The sequence below is a fragment of the Coturnix japonica genome, chromosome 14 (assembly GCF_001577835.2).
Source record: "Coturnix japonica isolate 7356 chromosome 14, Coturnix japonica 2.1, whole genome shotgun sequence".
Taxonomy (NCBI): domain Eukaryota; kingdom Metazoa; phylum Chordata; class Aves; order Galliformes; family Phasianidae; genus Coturnix; species Coturnix japonica.
The window spans coordinates 6,522,240-6,542,657 of NC_029529.1; the positions used below are offsets into that span (position 1 = coordinate 6,522,240).

Here is a 20,418-nt window from a genome sequence, read left to right on the forward strand (position 1 = left end):
AAAGAAGAAAGATTCAAAATAACAATTGTGGGGCTTTGCTCTTTACTACCCTTTTAGAAAGCCTGCATTGTACAAAGCAAGTCATTAATGCCATAAAAACAAGCTGTTCTATGCTGTCATTGGCAAACTCTGTATAGGCAAGGAGTGCTATTAAACCTTTGCTGTCTGTAATTCCTTAACCATTACAATAGTTTTGGAGACTTTAAGTCACTAGATGATTGTAATGGTCCCAAGAACAGAAAAGTTAGTATTTATTTTGAAGCTTATCTTTCCATCTTACCAGGCACAGAAAAAATGGCTCAATGCAGTATTTAATTTTCTCCTAAGCCACTTTAATACAAAAAAAAGCCTTAATGCTGTAATTGCAGGTAATCAAAAGGAAGCAGTTACAGGTTCCAAAATCATACTTTGACCTTTGCTTCAAGCTTGTTCTATAGAAAACATAAAACCATATTCTCTTTATAACTTTTACCCACGTTTAAATCTTATGCAACAGCTTGAAAAATGCACACAGATGTTTTTGGGTTCTTCCCACTGTCTCCATTAGAATCTCCATCAGCAACAAGAAAACAGTTGCTTCAGGAATTCAGCATCTTGATGTTTGTTTCAACTGCTTTCCTGAAAATAGCAAAGAAATACTTTGCCAGGCTAAGGAAACTGGCATTACTTTAAACTAGAAGACACTGATGTGAATCTGCAGAATGTAGCATTTATACTAGATTTTGAACTTTAAATTGGGGTAATCATTTTAACAGTCCACAAGGAGATAAGGTAATTTTCAAAAGCTTTTACAACAGCAGAATATCAGAATCCTCTGGAATGCAATTCAGAGCAAGCCTAAAACTTGTTTTTAGAAATGTTCCAGAAGAAATGATTGTTCACTTTTAAGTCCTATGAGTTAGAGAGAGAATCTAGAAATATTAGTCCCATTAGCTTGAGAGCAGCCTTTGTGTATATAAAGTCTCTAATTAGAGCTCTGCAAGGAATAAAATCTCAGACAACTATTAATAAAGAAAGTCAGGTACTTACCCCAACAGAGTTTCATCACTTAGCTGGGCAGATCCTTCTTGCATATTTTGAGCAAGAGCTGTTAGAGGAAGCTTTTTCTATGGAACAGAATGAACAGTGTTTACTTAATGCTATTGACCTTTTCCAGCTTTTCCAGTATAAACCCCCTAAATATTTCTTCCATTTTGTTTCTATTATACATATATGAAACTCATTGTTTGACTTTAAGAAAATGAAAGTCACAAGAAGTTTCAAGCTGAAAGATTCATGTTCTCAGTTAATGTGAAAGGCAGTTTGAGTTTGAATGACTAGTCCAAATTGTACTACAACTACTGTAACATTGCTAAGTAGCTTTAACTAGAGAATTGCTTTAAACCTGAGATTTAAGCAGCTTGGCCATTCATTTCCCTACAGATGGTAATGTTTTCTGTGCCCATTTTTAGAATAATTGTTTTTCAATAAAAGGAGAAAATTTGAATGTTAATTATTTGTGGATTTAATGCATCAAGGAAACCTTCCTGTGGCTTTGCTAAAGAAAGTTAAGGGGCAGAAATTATGTATGCACAGAAGGTTTATGGTTAATTTGAGAAATTTGTGCTCAAAGGCAATTGTAAACATGAGGAGCCTGATGAACAAGGCAAAGCAACTGCCTTTACTTAACTCTTACGAAAGCGTTAAGAACTCAGCACAATGCAGAAATGGGTGTCCTGACAATACTAAGGTATTCTGAGTTCATGTTATTATATCTGGATGGTGAACTATAGTTAGTATTTTACCAAAACATGTCAAAATGTGGAATTATATATACATTATTAATTTACAGTCACACTTGTCTTTGATAACATCAGGCACAGGGACTGATCAGAATGGAGAAGGCCAGGCTGTATTCAGACTAGTCTCAGAAGACAACCAAAGAACAGCTGTACTTACATGTCTCTTATCAGGGTCTGTACCATATTGGCCCTGAAAACATGCAATTAACCGTTTCTGTGTGATGTGAAAAACAGATCTCACAGTGTCAAGACGTCTCTCAATCTAGCAGGCAGAGGGGGGACAGAGGAGGAAAAGAAAATAAGAAACAGAAGTTATTTTCTTGGCCTCAGCAGAAAAAAACTTCCTCCTCTATCACATTTAGTTCTGGCTTGCTTATTTCTCAAGTTTTGTAGCTTACAAAGAAGTTCAGATGCTTAACAGAAGTGCTTGAAAGCAAAAATATGTCACGTTCTAATGAACACAGAATTCTGTAAATTCACATCTAGAACAACATGCATCCAGTTAAGACTGACACATGTTCCCTTCCTAATAGGTTTACTATGCATTTATGGACAATAACTGCTGAGATAGGATATGCATACCATCCCTCCTACCAGCATGAGAGCCCTGCTCTGAGCACAAGAGTGCAGCACTGGCTCCTCAGATCCCCTCAGAGGGCAGCAGCAGCTGTGCCAAGCTCAGGGCACACAGTACTAACACGACTAAAAGCTTTTGAAAGACTCAAGATGAACCCAAGCTGAGCTGCTAGTAAGTTTCCTAACATCTATTTTGTTAAAGTAAGGTGCAGAGAAACTGCCACAAAAGCCTCCTCTGAAACCTCAAAAATTCAGGCCACTTCTAAGAAGGCCATATAAGGATACGTGAAGAAGGTGGTACTCTTTGCAGTCCACTGTTGCAGCTAAGAAGTTTCATTTATATTTTGTTAAAAGTCAAGATTAAAAGCTACCAACACATTGCAAATCAGATCCTATTTGTAAAAGTATTTTTGCAAGGGGACACAGTTCAGACTTGTTCAAACACCAAACATGGGTTTTCATCCCTACATGAAGTGCAGTAACCTCAATGAGGAGCCACCCCAAGCACTCTGCCAGCTCACAGCAGCCACACGTGTTCCTCACACTCCCCAGAAAGGCCCTGAAGAGCCAACATTCCAACAGCCTCTTTCCATACAGCAGAATGCCAAACCTAAAGGGATAGGAGGAACTTGACCCCAAAACTTCATGATAATATACTCTCTGCTGATATACTTTTGAGCTCAAAAATGACATAAAAACCACAAGAGACATTAATCTCCATTAAGCTACCTCTGAACTGAAAATGTGACCTCAAGGCCAAGTTGTCTGCAACCACAGGGCATCTTCAGTGTACAAAGCATCAAGTGACTGCTTCAGTGTAGGCTACAAGGGCATCCCAGAAAGGGGGCCCATTATAGAAGCCTTCGCAGTACTGAATCACACAGCTTCTCTTCAGATGGAAGATATTTAACAAAGATACTTGGAAATGGAGTACTACACTCCACAAAACAGTTAAAAAACCAAAAAAAAACCAACCAAAACCAAAAGAGCTATGACAACCCTATGTCAGAGCTAGAGATAAATATAAAAACACTGGAACATTTACAAGATGAAGAGCACCATGCTTTTAAACTCTTCAGTTAGATAAGAGCCTCCCTCCCCTCCATGAGCCCCCAAGAGCAAACAAACAAGTGAATAAATTCTTCCACTTGGGTGTAGCCAGTCTGCTCTGTGCCTGGGAAAGCCTTGCTTGCAAAATTTTTTTGGCAACAAGCAGCAGAACTTTTGGCTTTCACTTCTTGTTGCTATTCCGCAGCTAACCAAGAAAACAGATGGGCCCTTAAAGGCTATCAAGGTGTTTAAATAACACCCCTTCTATCAGTTAATTGTGCACACCCCTTTAGAAATTAAAAACAGCGTTGTCGAACTGCTGAGATTTCTGTGGCTCAAATAAAGCAGCCCCATGGAAAGCAGAGCACAGAGTGTCAGGTCAGATCACTTCACCATTACTCAAAATGACTTCATGTGTTGTAGCTGAATTCAAGTTCTAAAGCCGATACATTCTCTCATCTTCTACTTTAATCAGAACAGCTGGAGAGAGATGAAATAAAAGTAACACCTCATTTGTTTGGCCTCCGTGTCTCCTACACAGGTCTTGAACTTCAGCATATTAAGATGCTTAGTAACTGACTTGAACTAATCATAGCACAGAAGGCTGAAGGAGCAGCTGGTGTACCTGGCTCTGGCCAACTCATCTGCCTTCTTTTCCCCCCCCCCCCTTTTTTTTTTTTTTTTTTTTAATAATAAAAAAGCCTTTCACAAAACGGCCGAAGGAATAGAACAATGTAGAAGAACAAGTCTGTAGTCACTTTGTTTTGTGTAATCAGCCAACCTTGTAACCTAACAGCAGCAACAAGAATTCCACCACGAAACGTTTGATGAGATGGCATATATCATAAGAATGACAAGTCTGCAAACAAACGCCAGTGTGACAAGTCTGAGAACAAATACTGCAAGCTAAACTAGAAGCACTTATGCACTCAGAACAATTCCAAAAATGACATCTGTTGGCATGACCTTGGCATGTTTTTTGCCATTTCTTTTAAAGGCCAAGATGGTCCCTTCCAAAGCAGGGCAAGTGAAGACAAACCAGCTGTGTCTAATCACTGCTCCTTCCCAGCTCATCGTGCTCTACCAATTTATTTTCTTAATAGGTGCTCCACAAAATTCAGAGGCTCAAACTTCACAAAAAGAATGGTAAGCACATGTGTTAATTGTGTTACAATACCTGCAGCAGGTCTTCACTAAGAACCTCCGTTTTCTCAGCCCTATGTAAGGAAAAAAGAACATTATCAGACAAATTAGCAGAAATGACTTTAATGCTTTGTTATCTGTTCATCTGAAAGTAAAGAAATACAGTGAGAAATGTAGGGCAACCAAATCCATCTTTTTATACCTTGTCAGTAATAAATCAATTGGTAACAAGTATAAATGAAGGTGAGGTGGTCACAATTCCATCTTCTATCAACATGACCTTTACCAAAAACCCTCCCATGACCTCATTTTGCTCGATTACCCAAATCTCTTTTATCATTTTAGTATTATCATTGAAAAAATAAGCAGTGTCAGAAGTTAACAGCCTTCCTAGTAAAGGTCTGCTCTCAACAGAAAAATATCAGAAGGCTTCCATCCAGAATATTAAAGATTGCTATTTAATTGTGCATATATACACACACTCAAACCTCTGGCATTCAGTTCTACACCTTTCTTAATTCCTAGTTTACACACAAACTTTGAACTGTTTAACGCTGAACCAGATTTGCTTGGTGCTGATTTATTTTGCTATAACACTGCCTTAACAGACCTTTGCTTTATCTATAGAAACAAGAGAAACTCAGCTCATCCCATCTCTCAATGTAGGGGACTTTGAGGTATCCCAGTACTTCATTTTTTTTCTGTTCACAAAGCAGTACTTCCTCCTGCTGTCTGTCAGTTTGTCTATGGCAATGTGCCCCTTCTGATCTTAGGAACTGTTTGATACCTCACTGCAAGTCTGACCATCTGCAGAAAGTCCATTCTATTGATGGGGATTCATCAGCTGAGCATGTCTTGAGATGTAACAACATTTGTTCACTTGAATTTTTTCAAAGGTATTTGACTTCAATTTCATGGTGCATTATCTACTTGAACTGTTGGTGAACCGTAAAGTGCTCAATAATTAAACAGCAGAATATAGTGATGCTCAAAACCTCAGCCATTCATACTTTGATAGAAATATAATCTGCAAGAACTGCAATGTTTATTTGTTTAGGAAAATACACACGACTAGAACTTCCACACAACTAGAACTAGTGAGCCTGAACAGAATCATACCCTGTAAGAGGTCAGTCATTTAATTGTTGAGGTTAATGATCAGGTTAGCACTCTTGCCAAATCCCACCGGAAGCTCCAAAGAACTGGAAATGCTCCAGTAACAGCAGCACATTCTTCAACAGATTTTGTAGAGGGTGCTCACCATAAGAACAGCCTAAGCTCAAGTGGCAACTGGTATCCATGTGAGCTAGCTGAGCTGACAGAAGCACACAGCGCTATGTAGCACTTGTGCAAATGAGGTGTGCAATGACATCTATACAAGACCAAGAATTCTGGAACAGCTGGAGAGGTGTTTCAGCCTCTGATCATCTTTGTAGTCCTTCTCTGGACTTGTTCCAATAGCTTCATATCATCCTTGCGCTGGGGGCCCCAGGACTGGATACAGAACTCCTGAAGGGGCCTCACGAGGGCAGAGCAGAGGAGGATGGTCCCCTCCCCACTCCACAGCCATCCCTCTGCTGATGCAGCCCAGGATGCAGTTGGCCTCCCTGGTTACAAGTGCACACTGCTGACTCAATGTCCAGCTTCTCATCCACCAGAATTCTCAAGTTCTTCTCAGCAGGGTTGCTTCCCATAAGTTCTTTTCTGAGTCCATACGCGTACCTAGGACTGCCCCGACCCAAGTGCAACACCTTCTATGTAGCTTTGTTTAACCTTATTAGGTTCACATGGACCCACTTTTCAATCCTGTCAAGGTCCCTCTGGATGGTATCCCCCACAATAAACTACAGCAAGAGTGATGGCAGAGCAGCCCTCCCCCCCTTTTGCATGTATATCCAGGTCTCAGTTTCTTCCTTCTGCCTAGAAACCTGCTTAAGAAAAAAGGCAGCTGGTTTCCACATCCACATTTTGTAACTCATGTTTACACTGACTCCCCTCTACACAGCTCTAGCCTTTAATTTGGCTTAGTGGAGAGGAACAAATTAGAGGAAGGTATTTCAGCAGTTTATTTACCCTCCATGCTGACCCACTTTTATGTATTTACGTGGTATGAAACAGACACCTCCAGAGGAATTCTGGCACTCCGGAAGAGAACACACATTAACCTAACAAGCAGCTTTATGACATGAAACAGCCACCTCAGATGGTATAATGCAAAACCATTTCTAAAAACATTTAGAGTACCTACAACTGGATGTGTGTGCATCATTTAAACCATGAGCTGCAGAAGATCTATGCCCTGGCAGGGAGCACCACTTAATTTTACATTAAAAAGCTTTCAGTTCTGAGTTCACTGAGTTTTTCCCCAGCCATGCAGCAATAATCAAATTGCTATAACCGCAGCATTTTGCAAATTCCCTTTTAGCTACTGGGAGTCACAAAATGCGTTTTATATAAGCTACCTTCAGAGGAAAAAAGGCTCCTAATATTAACCCACCTTTTGTGTTCCTAAGATCCCTTCCTTATACTACTGCAGTTTCCAGGTGCCAGCCCTCTCTGCACACATGGCTGCTTATCAAAGTATTTGGAAAATCCAGAGCCCGGTGGGTTGCTGCTCCCAGTCCCCAGGCCAGTGTCTGTTTAGGGAAGCTGCTGATTATGTCAGGTTTGGAACCACAGAGGGAAGACCTCACCCTTCCTGCAGGCCCACATTCCACCTTTATTATTAAAGCCAAGGATAGAGCCACCAAATAACACTGTTTCTCAGTGACCACTGCCATCAGGCAGAAAACACGACCTCGTGACTGCATCCTGCTGCAGCAACAGCCCCCAAGGTTTTCAGTTAAAACACTGACTCCAAAAGCAAAACTGAACAATTGCACGGTTACAGCTATAACCACCTCCATAGCCCACAAAGAAGGTAAGTACTGAGCTGTTTTAAAACTTTACTGAGGGCAGCAAGTGGTGCTTTTAACCCAAAATATGTCACACTGCAGATGCTGGTGCCATTTTCTCTATGGGAGTGGCATGGCAAGACCCCACTGCCTTAACTCACTCCAAGGGAAGAACAACCACCAAGAGGTTTGAGAGAGGAAAGGCTCTAACTTTTTTCCCTAGGTATGTTAATTAAAATACCTCGGCTTGCTGTGTCATTTTACAGGTTTACTGCATGTGTTCTCAGCCCTCCTCTCCTGTGTTTTATAGCACCGTGCATTTCAGTCACTCCCATCTCTCTGACAGGCCCTGGGCACAGTGCAGTGCTGCTGGAGGGGCCAGGTGCCAGGTACTGCTCACCCCAGCCCCAGTAGCAGCCCCCCCATCAATGCACAGGGAGGACCTCTGGCTGGTGCATCTGGAAACAGCAGATGAGAATTCCTGAGATAAAAATGCTTATCTTTCATGGTGGGAGGAAAAAAATAAAAATCTACTTTTGTAGGTATAAAATCTGCAGAGTTGAAGAGTTAAAACACTGAAGCTGAATACGAACAATATTTAACATCTCAGTGGCTGCACAGCAGAGTCCTGACACTGCCACAGCACCAGCACCGATGAGGGAACATTTCCTGATCAGTCAAAGCTACAAAACCAGTGGAAATTTACGCTCTTGACAGGCAAACAAGGAAGGAACAAGAGCATTCCTGCCATGCGGGGCCATAAACCCTGGGCATCCACAACAGAACGAGTGACTCAGTGCAAGTTTTGGAGTGGAAACAGAAACCCTGACTCACACAGCACAGAGCTGGCGGAGGCAATGCCAGGGAGGGCAAGGCTGCGTGGGGCACTCTGCAAAGCCATCACTGGAAATTAGGAGATACCTACCTGGAACACGAGATGGAATTCAAGCTCTCCTTCTTGCTGCTTGATTTTCCTTACAGTTTTTGTTTGTTACCCAGAGTAACCAGATTAGCACTAGCTGGCAAGTTAACGCTTTGCAGCACATCCTGCCTACTTCCCAAAGCACAATAGCAGGACTTGTTGCCAGGAAAAATGAAGGAATCAGCAGCTCTGCTCCAAAACAAGGAGTCCTGAATTAGGTGACAATTTCCCTTCTAAAAGATTTGCTTTTTTACTACTAAGGCCTCACAGAAAATGGAACTTAATGTTTCATGGCTAACAGGTCAGTTCAATATTGTATTGAATTCCAGAGGCAGACTGATTTTTCAATCAGTATTAACTATAAATATAACCCAAATTCATGTGGTCTCATTATTATACATGTCAAGTCACTTCGACATGGAAAGAAAACTTCCATTAGAGGAAAAGAACTGAACAAAACCATGGGTGCTGGGTGGCTCCCTTCCAATAAGGACACAGGAAAACAGCCCCAACGCTGGGAACCCACACCCAAGTGCCATTTATCAGCACTTAAAGTGACTGCTTCAATCAGCATCCAAATGTGAAATAGAGCGGCAGCAACTTGCTCAACTTTAGCTTGAGTTTGAGGTCTCAAGTGGGCAGGGGGATGCAGGGAGGCCCCAGTCCCAGCTCTGCTCCTGATCCTCAGCAGCCACTCACACAAAGCCTCACTATCTGAACAGGATTTCAAGCAATGCGGGTTGTAATGCAGGTTCTAACACCAGTCTCCCATCTCCTGTGTTCTACTGACAGTCTGCATTTGAGTACGCTTCTCATAAGCTGAGCTCTTTAACACCCTTATGTTGAAGGAAATTTCTGTGCTTGAAAAGCAAAACTTCTACAACTGTGGACTTCATAAATGCATATATCAAATGCCACTTTTCAAAACCATTTTTAATATAGGATTTATTTCGCTTTCTTTGGCAGCGTTCTGCTTTCCGGATGTACTATAGGAGTTTGCTTTCACCTGCGCTGCATTTTGAGGACAAGCCAGAGCCAAAACACTTGGCCATGTCCTCTCCTCACCGCAGAAGCCAACCTTGTGTTATACAAGCTCCAGGTTAATCCCGTTGGACTCCCCTCCATGGCAAAGCCAGCTGCCGCTCTGGGACCAGGGTAGGAATCCTCATTGCAGCTGAGTTCTTTCCAGAAGACACCAGCACAGCACAAGGTAAACCTTCTTTCAGCATTTACTTAGAATTTAGTGACCGCCTCTAACAACCAGCCACGAGCCAGACTTCCAAGTTTGTCTACTGCCCCCGTTTTTCACCCAAATTAACAATATAAACTTATGCAAAATATTGGAACTGCTTTTATTGTAAATCTGGAGGCCATGGGTGCATTAGTGGAAGGAGGAGAAATCACTCTATGGTTCCTGTTTCAGAGGAGTTAACCCATAAAGTGACTCCTAGGGGAGGTCCTTGGGCAGATTCAGTTTTCATACTTTAGCAATACTCAGGTCACCAATTTTAACCCATGTGGTTACTGCAGGCTTAGTGCTTCTAACCATTTAGGAGTGCTTTAACAAACACAGCATCACCTTCTAGGCACCAAAACACTTCATTAATCATGATCTGTATGTCCAGAAGTCCTGTGTCTACAGAACTACAACTTCACCCTCACTGAACAGATGACTCTTTCTGCTCCTCTGCCTTCCTTCATTTTCCCCACTGAGTTTCTCCATCAGGCTTTGATCACTCAATCTAGAGGCCACAACCCTGACCTCTTCCATAATCTCAGCCAGCCAGTTTTGAAGAACGAAGCCTTTCTGCTCAAATTAAAGGCAGACCACGCTTTAGGAAGATAATCATCTTGGAAACAAAGCAGACTGCCTCCATGGCAGCAGGGAAGCTCATGACAGCCTGTTCGCATTACTGGGTCTGAGATCCCTTGCTCACTGAAATGGATTCAGGGCTCCTCTCCAGGCAAGGCAGTAAATTTAGCTATTGAGAACAGCCGCAGTTCGAGACAGATCCTATTTCAGGGCCATTCTAGGAGGCACAGCACCAGCAGAGGCTTGCACTATTCTCCAACCCCCCTCCTGTAAAAGAAGTTGTTAATATTAGAAGTCAGGAATTAAACTACATATACTGCCATTCAAGAAAAAATAGTTTATTTATATAACAAATCTAGGCAAATTATTGACCTACAGCTCTTATAAATTAGAGACAAACATATTTGAGGTTTCTAAATGACAAGATTCCAATTGTAGATTAAATACAGAACAAGATTTAAAGCAACTTTGTCCTGATGGAGAAAGCTGTAATTCAGTGAGCAGCCTTTGACAAGCCTGATAGTTTTTAAACATCTGGTTGTAAATAAAACTTTACAATTAAGTACTTCTCATTGTTACAGACCCTGTGAATTGAGTATTTGTTCCAACTCTGCTTTATATCATTACAAAGCTTTAACTGCAGCTCTTTCTGTATTCTTACTTCCAAAAAAGCAAGCAAGAAGAACCCCAATGCACATTAGGCCATAACAGCAACATGGTTTCTCTTTCAAAAGTGCATTTGATTTGCATTTTGTTCTGAAAACACTGTCATATAAATCCTTTCTCGAAGTGCTGTGGCGAGGGATTAAAATTCTAAGTGCTTAAATCCAGCCAGGGTGAAATCAAGCAGCGGTCATGTGTTTGTTCCCAAGTAAAATCTCCTGTGTTGAGAGGTCAAAAATAAGCAGCAAAAAGAAATCCAGACAAATCTGAAACCAACACAAAGTTAGAACTCCCCAAACATGTCAGGTTATTAATATGAGTTGCTAAAATTGCATAGAACACCCTTATTAATCTTTATTAAAATACTATATATTTAACTGCACAATATTTATATTTAAAGGGATATTTTTTTCCATCCATGTAAGACCAAGCAAGCAACTTTCTCTCCTACACAATAATTTTACCTAAAATTAAATGAATTATAACACATTGATACAGAAAATAGTTGGGCAATAAGCAAACTAACTAATCACAGAATCATTAAGGTTGGGATCAATCTCTGAGATCACCAAGTCCGATTTGATGATAATACAGTTATCATACACTGACATGGACATCGCTGCTGCCATGACAAGCATTCCCACCATGCTCCAGTAGTGCCTACAGAACCCCTAAGAACTAAGCCCAGTTAGAACAACCCCACCTAGGAGGCATCACAGCAGCAGCCTGCAGTCTCATCTCTTGCAGACAGCTCTGTAGAGCTGCTTGCTCTGCTCTTGCAGCAGTCTGGGCTTCTGCCAGCTGCAATCACCAGGAAATTACACCGAGATAAGGGTGATAGTTGGACTGCTGCCTCAAGTGCTTCCCTGCAGTGTTCCTCCTTCCTGAGGACTTCCTAAAGCAGCCCCATCCCACGCCCTGGTCCACTCATCCAGCCACTCCTCCATCCCAAGCCAGCAGCCCCACACGGATGTGTCAGGGCCACATCCCACACGGCTCACCCTCTGCAGCTGCCCCCCCCCCCAGGCAAAGGGCAGGGGAGTGGCACCTGCTCAGGCAGGGCAAGCAGAGGTGAAGTTTGTCCCCTTTGCAAGGAGCTGCTTAAACTCAGCCCAAGTGCTGTGAAAGTGCAGCCTGGGATAGAGCTCTGCCCCAAGAGTGAGGGGCAGTTAGTGGGCACCACCAGGAACCGTGCCCTCAGGCTGCTGTCCTCCCCATCCAGCACCACCATGACAGATCCAGCTGAAAAATGACCCACTTGGGAAAAAAGATGTTTCTCAGCCAAACCAACTTCACCATCGTGGTCGCAGCTGCAAGCACAGGGCTGGGAACAAACAGACAGGAGGGCACTGCTGCCAAGCCATCGCTGCACCTCAGCAAACAAAGCTGGTGGGCAATGTTAATGAACAGCTCAGTGATTTCCTACATGCGGGTTTGGCAGCTTTTCATTTCAGACAAGGATCTGGTCCCTTGCCAGATGACCTGATGTCTGGAGAACCCCTTCAAAAGTAAAGAGAAAAAGCAGTTCAGATGTATCGTGGACCTTCAGCCAGCATTCCTTTGCATTCAGACTGCTACAGAATAAGCGGACTGCCCACATGGTCAAAGCATTTCAAATTTTTGTTATTTTATTTATTTAACCTGAAATTCTGCACTGTCAATCATTAGAAGAGATAAGAAGCAATACTGCCTTCTACAAATACTAAATGCTTTCAGCACAGACAGCCTCATCCCTGTATTGCACATTTATCCTACCGTAACAAAATGCAATGAACCGCTGAAAAGTCCTGCCTTTTCTTTTGAACACGTTTCGGTTTTAGGACTGCGGCAGGGCATTCCAGCTCCATATTACATTGCATAAGGGTTAAAAAAAAGGAAAAGAATTTAAAATGAGCACTTCAAAGGTAACAGTGTTCTTAATTTAACACCCTGCCCAGACAGGTCTATTTTAAGTGCAGGGGTTAGAAGAGCTGGCAAGTGAAAACCTCTGAAAAGGAACCAAACTGAATTAACACAAAAAGCAAAACAAGGAAATAAAGAAAATGCAGAAGAGTGAAGCAGGAATAGAAAGTAACAACATGAAAAGGAATTAGAAACTTTGAAACAACAGAAAAGCAAGGGGAATTCTGAGACCTGAGACACAACAACAGACCAACAGGACAGTCACAGAGGATGCAGTGCTCCATGCTCAACATCTCACAGTGAAACCTTTGCACTGATTTTCTGATTAACAATTAACAGCTGAACTCTTTATTGTGTTTCACCAAGCAGCAAACCAGCCACTAACTGAGCCGAGGCTCTGAAGATTAGCCTGCAATCAAGACTGCTCATCCAGTTACAGGGTTTTACAACACTGGATATACAAGTGTTTGCATGTTGCCTAGATGCAGCATATACAAGGCCACACTAATGCGGATAACACATAGAAGCGCACCATTACACTCAGCACATTACATGAGCTGCACACCACAGCTTTTGCTGTTCTATCCTGAAACTGAAAGGTAACCATCGCTGGGTTTCTGAGAAGGAAACATGAGCCTCTAAGAGCCCAGTAAAGATTTATTAACACTTAACATATACACTCAGACCTCCCACTACAAAACCAGGATTACTTTATCCTTATGCTCCATTCCTACAAAAAAACAAAACAAAAACCAAACCATCAAGAGTTCAGAACACTTAATCTGCATCCGAAATCAGCTTACAGAAGACAAACCAGCTCAATGTTCAACTGAAACAGCTCTGCAACAGCTTAGCTTGCAAGTTTCTTTTCTCTGCAGAAATGAAGGAATGACAGAACATCAGTATGTTCATATGGAAAATAACTTCTAATCAGCTGGATTAATGTTTCCTATGGATGGCTTGATAACTGGTTATCAAGTGATTTCTGGTGTAGGACAATCTATAAGACAGAAGGGAAACTGACCCTTCTCACTTATAACTGACTCAGACATTCTGCACACCCTGCCCAGCAGACCCCCTGGCTCCTTGATTCACTCTGCTGCAGACACTCCAGGATGTTGCTGTCATTTTGCAATGCAATTAACTACACAAGAAAACAATCTGTGTCAAGGAAAAAAGGCTCCTCCTCACTGAAGAGAACTTGTGACCTCACCCAGCTGGCTTGGAGTTACGAACACCAGCTTCCTGTTCAGACAGCAGGACTGTCCAAGCACTAGATGCACTACTATTCTAACATGCTTTCATCAGCAATGGAATAATGATTACAAGCCCAAATAACTACATTTATTTGGTTCCTAAGGAATACATCATAAAATACTCCAGTTAAGTCAACAAAGCAACATTGCAGATTAAAAGGATACTTGGAAGTTCCAATCTTTTTTGTCTAGACACCCAGAGCTGCTAAAAGCACAACAATGTTGCTGAAGATCAAATTCAGCCTTGCTTTCAAAACTGGGACAAGCAGCAATCAAGCAGCCTTTGAAAATGAGTTAATCAAGCACATTAATCTGGTAAAATCACCCAGTATGTCATCATCGACTGCTGTGAAGCTATTTGGTTCTATGTTGCAGGACACCAGCCACGACTCACCCAATTTAGCTTGTACTGTTTAGCTCCCATGGGCTTAGACCAGAGCTGCGCTGTGGCAAACAGGCACAGCTAATTCATGTGCAATGGAAAGCAGCAGAGCAGGCTGGAGGTTCTCCTGAAGATGCTACTTTAAGCCATGACATCTTTTTCTGGAAAGCACACACGGTGCTAGGAAGCATCTAACACACCAAGATACCTTTTTACTTGACCACAACCTAGAGAGATCTTGTGCGTTTGGCTTTACAGAATTAGCTAATATAGTGATCTCTAATTGGAAGAACAGTTCTGTTAGAGATCCATTCATATTAACGAGCCTAAAAATACTATGCAAGTATCTAAGAAATGCATTTGCTTTCATAAATCCCAAGTGTATCACATTACCACATCACGTGGAAGCAGCTTCTTAGATCCCTTCTAGCTATTTTAGCAACTTAAATCATTACTATTTTAGGATTTCAGCTCCAGGCATAACCTGATCTAAAAATTATTTACTCTAAGAGCCACCACCAGATCAAGTTAGAACTAAAGAATCACAGCATTGTCCACAAAGGGGACAAATCTGAGATTCTGTTTGCATGAAGATGCACCACAGGTGCCAGCCCAGAGAGCAGCCTCGATTCCAGATGCACCACTGAGCTCAAGCAGATTCCATGAACCTTTACCTTCATTATTCTGTTATGTCAGATACCAAAACCTCCTCCTCAGGCACACCTGACAACAGCACAAGCCCCTCCTCTGGTTCCCTCTTCATGGGCACAGGGATGCCCCAGGCTGTTTACACACCAGAACAGAAATGCAGCATGTCAGGCCTGGCAAAATCATCACTGTCCTCCAAAGTCTATGAAACAACGAGAGAAATAGGCGCACTGGAAAGCTTACACTTGATTCATAGCTTAAAGGCAACATAAAACCACGCTTTCCTCAGGCAACTGCTCTGTTTGGCCTCGCCGTGCATCCCTGCCCTGGGGGGCACTCAGGCAGCACAGCACAGTTGGAGGTGATCTGGCTCCAGCTGAGCCCATGGGACCTGTCTGCCTTTTGTTGTTAATATTTTATCAGTCCTCTGATCTGTTTCAGCAAGCAGCAGCATGACGATCACAGCTAAACGAGATGAGAGTATGCAGCTGGAGGCATACGAGATTGCTGCTAAGAATTATCAAATCCCTCAGTTTGGAGTCCTGTCATTTCTTTTGTTGCAACAAAAAAATCTCAAGTATTTACCCAGTGCCCACCCACCAGTCAACAGGCAAACCTGCCCCTGCATTATGCAATGCTTTTTTTCCTTCTACCAGGCTTGAGACAGATCTCTACTAGAAGGCACAAAACTTGAAGATATCCCCAAGTCAGCAAAATTAAACCAGAATGACGCTGTGGTACAGAATGAAGGTATTTTCTGCCTCCACTAAGGGGAAACAAAGTAACTGAATGTATACCTGCCTTAGAAACACTCAAAGTTGTATCACTGTATTTGCAGAGCCAAACTGGAAACTTGGAAGCTGCAAGTTTTCCTATAATTGGAAGTTTACACAACTTACAAAAAAGCAGATTAATGAGCTGCACAATGTGCTACATTGTGTCAGTGCTCCCTAAGGAGTGCAGGAAGTAGATAAATACGCAGATACCAAAAAAACTTTTGTTGGTCCAGGAGCAGGCTAAAGGGCTGGTTGCTCCTTTCTCAGATTAAGAAACTCTACAACACAGTATTTCCAAGTTTTGCAGTTTGGGGTTGAAGTAGAAAAGGATGCAGAGCTACACAGTGCTGCTGCAGCCCATGCAATGCAGGGCTACCTCCTGGACTCCTCAGACATGCAGATCTTTAGATAATGCATTCCTTCTGCTATTAGTAGACAAGCGCTTTGACATTTGCATGCCAATCAGTCCTTGACAGTTACACAAACTATAAAAGTCTGCTCATGTTCAACAGACCTTTCCCAGTCCAATCTGTTCAGACTCTTCAAACCTATCATTACATTAAGTCGTCTTCTAGAAAAGTCTAAGTCAATTTTCTGATTCCAAAGACCTCAAACTTCAGCTGGAGATAAACAGGAAATGTTTAGCGTGACTACTATAAACACTGAGCCCAGGATTTTCTTTTTTTGAGTACTCAGACAATCCCAACCTACAGCAGCGAGCACAAAGTCAATTCTCCCCCTGAATGTGGACGCATTTCAGTGTCATTTATCAGCTTCTCAAAACAGCTGGTATCCAAAGAACCATCAACAGGTGAACAGGATATAAAAGTTTTCCTAAGTAATAATTGACAGAACTCTGAAAAACAGTTGAGACCAGACACAATGGGCAACACTAGCTCGGTCCATTCTAGCTTTTCCACAAAGCAATACTAGAACACACAATAAATTTGAGCTGCTCCTTACTACACACATTCACTCAGTATGTCACTTTAACATAACCTGCTTTAGTGCCGTGTTACAGTAACACCGATCCCAGCCCACCTCTTACGGACTGACGAGTGGCCTGAAGAGCTCCTAAATATAGTCCAGCACTGCACCTTGCATGCACAGCGTGAGCTATTAAAAGGTATGTGCCAATGCTCCTGGTGAGTCATAGCAATGTCATGAGAACATGGCTTGGAAAAACCTCCCCATATACAAGATGTTGTATTCAAACAGTGGACAACTTGTGAAGAAGCTCTAGTCAGCTTGTCTCTTGGTTTGTGGCCTCTTCCAGACTGTAATTAGGCAGAACTGAAGATCCTGGTTTAAGCAGCACAACAGCCTGACAGGCAGGCAGCATCCCTGCTAGTAAAGGTGAGTGCACCCACCTGGCAGCCTAAAGAAGTCATGAGAGCCAAGATCTAGAGTATGTCTAGAATAATTTTTCATCTGTACATTATGTTGTCAGCTGTATCTAAAAGATGAAAAAAAATGAGAACACTAATGGCTGTGTCCCCAAAGGCAGAGAAGCCAAACTTGTGCAGAATTATTAGATAGCTTATCAAGTCATTAATTACCAGCCTGTTTTTCTGTAACTAAACAGCAGGACACAAACACCTCTGAGGACTCATTTCTCATGAATTACTTGGCTAAGTAGTCCAAATGCTTTTTAGTGCATCATTAGAAGCCTTTAATGACAACATTTCTGAGCACTTATTTTTGTTAGAGAAGTAGAAGCTTCAAATCAAAATCTGTATCCTTTTGTTATTTTTACTTCATGCATTAACTAGAACTTTCTCATTAGAAATGCTTGCTTGAACAGCTGCATCACTTACAGATAATCTATCAAATAAAAGAAATAAAGTGCTCAATGGTAGACAGAATACTTCTCTTGTTTGAGGCATGCAGCAACATCCTCAAGATAATTGCTGCTGTATTTAACTCTACATCTACTCATTATCTCAGAATCCTGCTCCACTCAGATAATCCCCTCTTCAATTAGTTTTTTACAGGCATTTCATAACACTACAGAATTCTACCCATACAGACTCATAGGCTTCTCATAAATGCCGTTCCTCTGCTCTAGAGAAATGCTGGACCATCTCTTACTCCTCACACTGAGGCATTACTTCTTGATACCAAGTCAGGTATTTGTCGTACAGCTGTGTGCCTTCAGAAGCTGATTGTAAGAAAGACTGCACCACTTATATATATAACAAGCTCAATGGAGCAAGCTATGACCACTCAAGAGTACATCCTTCCATTGAGGAGAAAGAAACCACCTGGTGAAGACATCACTGACGCACAGCTGAAGTTTGCTGAACTCCCTGTAAAACCGCTGTTTCCCCTTATCCACAATTTTCAGGACAAAAACTCAGAATGGGTGAGGAGCAGAATACACCCTTTTCTAATACACCATCACAAACCCCCAAGTCAAAGGTTGCCCTGCAAAAGCACTGGATGGTACAGAAGGGTGGGTGTCTCAAATAAAGCAAGTAGTAGCAGATGTTCTGCACAAGGCCCTGCAGTGCCACAAGTGAGCAAGCAAGAGGACATCAGCAGCTGGCCCTGCTAGCGAGTTGAAGCATCACCAAGCTCTCTTACAAAAAAACCTAGTATACCTGAAAGACAGTTTGGTTTGATTCAACCATACGTAAGCAAAAACCACAGAACGAAAGCAATGCAATTTCATTTTCAGTGTTACAAAATGGAAGTGGTTCACCTCCTGCTTCTGGTACCCAGCGCCAAAAATACTTCTACCTCTGCTAATATTACAAGTCGTCACCGTTCAGCAGCATTTTGCAGGCTCACCTCCCACAAGTCCTTCAGTGCTTATCAAACATACATAGTGCAGCATTGCCATAAACTGGAAAGCACAGCACTGCAAGTGAAACCAACTACAAGCCTGTCACTACTAAGAGATTTTACTTTGGGAAATGAAATAAGACCACGGTGACCTCTGAATTCTTGACTAGTACAAGCAATGCAAGGAGGCTTGCATGTTAAACATTCACCACTGTGTTTTAAACCACAATACCACTTGAAACAAAATGGCTTTCAATGTAAGTATTATTAGAGCTGTAAGTTAACATTTTTCTTTGCATACTACTTGCTTTAATTATGCTCAATTTATTGACTCAGTGTCACTGGGCTGAGACATTTCCTTCTTCCTCCATTGGAAAGAACCACAGCAGAACCTGTGGACAACGCTTCTAGAAATTAAAGCCTTCACTCAACTGTGTACTTTGACAGGCCTTGAAAGCAGCTCCTGCTTCAAGTACTGCCCATATCCAAGCAAACACCTAATGCAAATGATTCATTTCTACAACATTTTATCTTGAAAGTTAGATAAGAGCAACGTAATAAGCCAAAAATGTAAAGAAAAATGGGTTGAGATGAAAAGTAGCATTTGGCTGTGCACATGGAGGAAGAGATGGCAATCTGAGATGCACGCCAGTCCTCACTACGCTTCCAGATTTATAGCTCCCATATAAACATGTGATCACACCAGCAAAACCCAACACCAACCTCTTCAGTTTTGTTTCTTTCCCTCCCATCCCCAAACCACGCCCATAAACAGAGTCTGGGTTTCATTGGAATTAACGCAGACTTGCAGAGATGAGAGTTATTTCAGCTACATAAGCATTTTTCTTTAACTTGGGAAGACAAATATTCAGGTCAGCAACAAATGAGCAAGAAGTCCCTCGAACTAATAAGACCATGGCAAACAATCTCTAAAATGAGCAATCTGGTCAATTCAAAGCATTTGCAAACATAAAGCTATAATTTACACGCAAAAGAGTTAAAAAAACACCAGTCACAACTTTATGATCATCCTCACTTTTCAGAGCCTTCTCACTTCTATTCAATTTAAGTTTGTATGTTTTTGGGTAAAGAATCCATCCCATCAGCTGAACACTCTTAAGATATCTGATTAAAAACCACTTTATAAGCAAAGACAGACTCAATAAGAATGTGCTTGGATTTGATGCCAACGGGGAAAAAGAGACATAGAGTCTAAACTGAATTCAAACTAACTCCTAACATTAAGCTTATAACAACAAATGAGGGTCAGTAGAAATAGCCTTTAACGAAAAGCAATTCTAGGTACCTCTTGGTGTTACAATGAAAGGACACTTCACTGCTGGGACAGAGAATAATGAGCAGCAGCACCTGGCACAGAGCAGTGATCGCACAGCCACACCCTGAGAACCAGCAGGGAAACAACAGACAGACACAGCCACACAGCGTGGGGTGTCAGCTGCCTTCAGCACAGGGTTCCGAAGGAGGGGAGAGATTCTGCTCCCAACCCGTACAAGGCAATACACCGCTCTCAGTTAGCTCTTATTTCCCCCATTCCCATTCTACACAGTGGACCGAGGCATTCATCCTACTCAGCGCAACAGAGATTACACAAATTCCATTTGGAGTCACAGCCGAATGTGAACAAACAGGAACTCAACAGCCATTCCAATAGCTTAAAAAACAATTTAAAAAAAGTAATCCACAGAGAAATTGCTACATAAAGTGAGAATGAAAGAACACAGAAGGCTGGTTTAGAAGTTACACTCTCTTTAATAGCAAAACAAATGCCTATTAAAGTCCACTGCTTCATCATTATTAGCTGACA

The 20,418-nt window shown here is 41.9% G+C and overlaps 1 protein-coding gene across 6 annotated transcripts in view; it reads right to left on the reverse strand.

The window, feature by feature from the left end:
• Positions 1 to 20,418, reverse strand: part of ARHGAP17 (Rho GTPase activating protein 17) — a 37,495-nt gene that overhangs the window by 16,316 nt on the left and 761 nt on the right. For 5 of the 6 annotated variants that reach the window (XM_015876729.1, XM_015876731.2, XM_015876725.2 and 2 more), the window contains exons 2-4: positions 4,585 to 4,624; positions 1,939 to 2,043; positions 1,030 to 1,106 (exon numbers count right to left, since the gene is read on the reverse strand). In XM_015876729.1, the coding sequence (XP_015732215.1) occupies positions 1,030 to 1,106; positions 1,939 to 2,043; positions 4,585 to 4,624 (222 nt within the window). The remainder of the gene's footprint in view (positions 1 to 1,029; positions 1,107 to 1,938; positions 2,044 to 4,584; positions 4,625 to 20,418) is intronic. The other variant, XM_015876730.1, reaches the window with a different exon arrangement.